Here is a 3,200-nt window from a genome sequence, read left to right as displayed (position 1 = left end):
TACATATAAAATTCATTTTTAATACAACACATAATTGATCAGTTAATTTGTTTTGTTATGATAACTACAGTAGCAAAAGAATGCTCCTCCCAACTAATGGGAATTGGTTTCCACAACCACATTGGAGCCATTTCCACATCCAGACAGTTCTCTGACAGAGACCATACCAGGTCCCTTCTAGAATTCCACTGACCACACAGGGTCCAATACAGGATTCCTCTTGGCAGTGTCCTGCCTATTCATTTCTGCTTAACAACTCCCAAAGGCGCCAGTGCTGCAACCTTCAGCTCTGGCACCTTTGGGAATTGTTAAGCGGAAAAGAAATCGAGGTATGCTATATAGGGAAGCTTTTGAAGTAAATGTTTATAGATACATACCCATTTTATTTAGCTGGCATGAAAGCCTTGAATCTGTAAAACAAGATTAATTCTTAGTAATGAATTTGCTGAAACTATTGAGTGCATAATTCAAATGTATACAAAAATTTCAACACTATTAACAAATCCACAATGGCTATGAATGGGTCACATATTTACCACTAATTACAAATCTAGTACCACCAATATTCTCCTGAATCACCAGGGCCTGGTTTCAAAAGTCCCTAAAACTATAAATCTTCATTCATAATATCCCAGGGTATGACTCATATGCTATCAAAATGAATTGGCTTCCAAAGAATCATTTAAAAAACGCAAATAAAACAGAACCACTTTTAACTACGAGATATAGGCCTATGATGAGTGGTAGGTTTTAAGCATCTGGTGTAGAAGAAAATAATATAACTGTCAAGAGCTAAAGCTAGTTAATTGTATTCATTATTGTCAACCACAGAGGTAGCAATGACCTCGGCAGAAGCAAAATAAAAAGGAAATATAATGCAATCTCTACAACTTTAACAAGAATTGTCTGTTCTTGCTTTTAGTTCACAGTATTCTGTAAGGGCTTATCAAGATCAACATACTCAGGTAGTCCAAAATGGAATATATACTTTCAATCTCATCAAAGATACATTTTCACTGCATATTAATAGGCCAGTAATCAAATAAGATGAAACAATAAATAAATTGGTGATACACCCCTACAAAATTATGCTCTGTTTCCAAAACTTTCCAGAAACTTATGGGCCAATACTTCGAATCTTTATCTTCCTCTCTAAGCTACAAATGCAAAACAGCATTTTACAATCAGTTCTTCATCTCCTTGCTTGCTGCTGACTCATACAAAAGATGCTACAAATGCAAAACAGCATTTTAAAATCATATCTATATCTCCTTGCTTGCTGACTCATACAAAAGATGCTACAAATGGAAAACAGAAGTTTACAATCATATCTATATCTCCTAGCTTGCTGACTCATAGTGAGACCGTGGATGACCAGCCCGAAAACGAATACCAAACTAATAATCAAGAAATTAAATATCCTAATTCAGATCTAGAGAAATGCCTTTTTGGAACATCAATACATAGATGTTGAATACACAGAAATCATTCACATGGGTGGTTGTGCAGCTGAGGGTACAGTGCTTTCTACTGCCTGCGTTTAAATCAAAATGCGATTATTAGGAAAATATTATTGCTCCTTCACAGACCGAAGCACTTGAAACTGTCTCACTATTTTAGAGAAAGTTTTAGAGAAAGATATATCTAACAGAAGAATCAACGGGCCAGGAACTTGATTCAAAAAGTGAGGATAAGAGAAAAACAGATTTTGAGTGTAAAAGTCCTTCAATGGTATCTTATTCAACTTGTAATTTGCATATGTACAAAACCAAGAATATTATAAGTGCAATTTTCACTCTAACAGACTGCAACAACACACTGACTGAACCCAAATCGATGAGAAATGCATACCTTGGGAGGAACATAGGTTGGCAATTCCATTGGTCTCATATACTTTTTGTTCCGAGCAAGCAGACCTCTAGTTGCTGGAGACATGATCGAATCTGTGGGGCTTTTATATCTGTACTATACACAACAAATCCATGTATCTTAACAAGCTGAAAGAAAGATTTTCACAACCTAGAAATGAATTTATGATCCAACCAAAAAAGGGAGATAGAAAGTCAAGGTCTCTCACCTCTCAGGGAACCCAAAAGGTCTTTTAGGCGGCAATTTGACATTAGGAGGGGAGATCTTCTTCCCCTCTTCCTTATTCCTCCTGGCCACAATGTTCTGATGCCCTCCACGATTTTTCTCCTTCAAAACACTAGAATTTTCCTCCCCTCCTTCCTCCACGGTCTTCTGAGGAGTGATACCAACACGCTCCTCATGCTTCCCTAAATCCAAAGGCAACTGTACTTCCTCGATTTTACAAGACAAGTTCTCCATCTCTAACAATAGAAGGGTATCCAAATACCCACTTCCTCAAACCTCAATATAAACTTTCCTGTACCGGCAACAATATAAGGAGGAAAATAAAGTTGATTCAGGTCCTTAAATAATATTCAGAAAGCCCAAAACGGAGAAATCCAGTACAAAACCCCTGCAGGACTTTTGAAATGAGCCCACAGAAATGAAAGCCTCTGTAACAGAGAAATAAAATACCCAAAATAATGAATGAACTGCTTGAATGAAAGTACCCAAAAGCCTTTTACCTGCACAAGTAAGAAATGAACTGGAATGGAAACAAGAGACTACATGTTTCTGAATATGTAGAGAAGTAGAGATGGAATGTGATTGGGACAAAAGCACGTGGAGATGAACGTTCAAAACAGAGGCCTAACGGTCACTAGCTCACCACAAACCAAGGGCAGCATAAAATGCTCGTTGCCATCGGATTTTTTTTCTAAAAGTGGGGATTAAGTTAGGGAATATCTTGATCGCGTTTGTATCTGGAACCCCACGGAATCTTAGTTTGTTTTTTACAACGGGTTTTTTCGTTTTCATTTTATTGTAATTTTTTCGTTTCCTAGTAAATAGCTTTATGTGCGTGATTTTTAAACATTTTATCAGTTTTATCCCTATATAAATCTTTGTACGGAGGTTTCAAGGAAATGGTCAACATGAACTCGAGTATATCTCTATTGCTTCCGTCGAGTATGTCTACTGTTTCCTGTAACCATGTGTGTATATATAAATATATATCTAAAGTTAATGTTCAGGTGCAACGCACCTGCTGTAGTGTTTTAATTATTGTATATTATTATAAGAATTCAGAGTTGATGCACCTGCTCTAGTGGTTAAATTCTTAAATATTATTA

General features: G+C 36.5%; 1 protein-coding gene across 3 annotated transcripts; it reads right to left on the bottom strand.

Annotated features, from left to right (window-relative positions):
• Positions 1-774: 774 nt before the first annotated feature.
• On the bottom strand, positions 775-2,822 carry LOC149221743 (uncharacterized). 3 transcript variants are annotated; one of them, XM_089385217.1, is made up of 4 exons: positions 2,595-2,822; positions 2,078-2,386; positions 1,852-1,960; positions 775-1,157 (listed from the first exon to the last, which is right to left on the bottom strand). In XM_089385217.1, exons 2-4 carry the CDS (start codon positions 2,326-2,328, stop codon positions 1,014-1,016), a joined length of 504 nt encoding a protein of 167 aa, XP_089241343.1. In that variant the 5' UTR covers positions 2,329-2,386; positions 2,595-2,822; the 3' UTR covers positions 775-1,013. The 3 variants fall into 3 exon arrangements, with proteins under 3 accessions (XP_089241343.1, XP_089241342.1, XP_089241344.1); XM_089385216.1 differs by lacking the exon at positions 2,595-2,822 and having other exon boundaries at positions 2,078-2,588; XM_089385218.1 differs by lacking the exon at positions 2,595-2,822 and having other exon boundaries at positions 1,039-1,534; positions 2,078-2,588.
• Between the last annotated feature and the right edge of the window lie 378 nt (positions 2,823-3,200).

This window comes from Pinus tabuliformis, chromosome Q (assembly GCF_031772625.1).
Source record: "Pinus tabuliformis cultivar Carrire ecotype Pingquan chromosome Q, CPIR1, whole genome shotgun sequence".
NCBI classification, from domain to species: domain Eukaryota; kingdom Viridiplantae; phylum Streptophyta; class Pinopsida; order Pinales; family Pinaceae; genus Pinus; species Pinus tabuliformis.
The sequence above is the reverse complement of the archived record's forward strand: the minus strand, read 5'-3'. Positions and strand labels throughout refer to the sequence as shown.

Coding starts and splice junctions, on each gene's coding strand:
- LOC149221743 (XM_089385217.1), bottom strand. CDS start 2,328: ATGGAGAACTTGTCTTGTAAAATCGAGGAAGTACAGTTGCCTTTGGAT. Junction 1,961..2,077: donor CCTTTTGGGTTCCCTGAGAG/GTGAGAGACCTT, acceptor TGTATAGTACAG/ATATAAAAGCCCCACAGATT. Junction 1,158..1,851: donor CAACCTATGTTCCTCCCAAG/GTATGCATTTCT, acceptor TTGCATTTGTAG/CTTAGAGAGGAAGATAAAGA.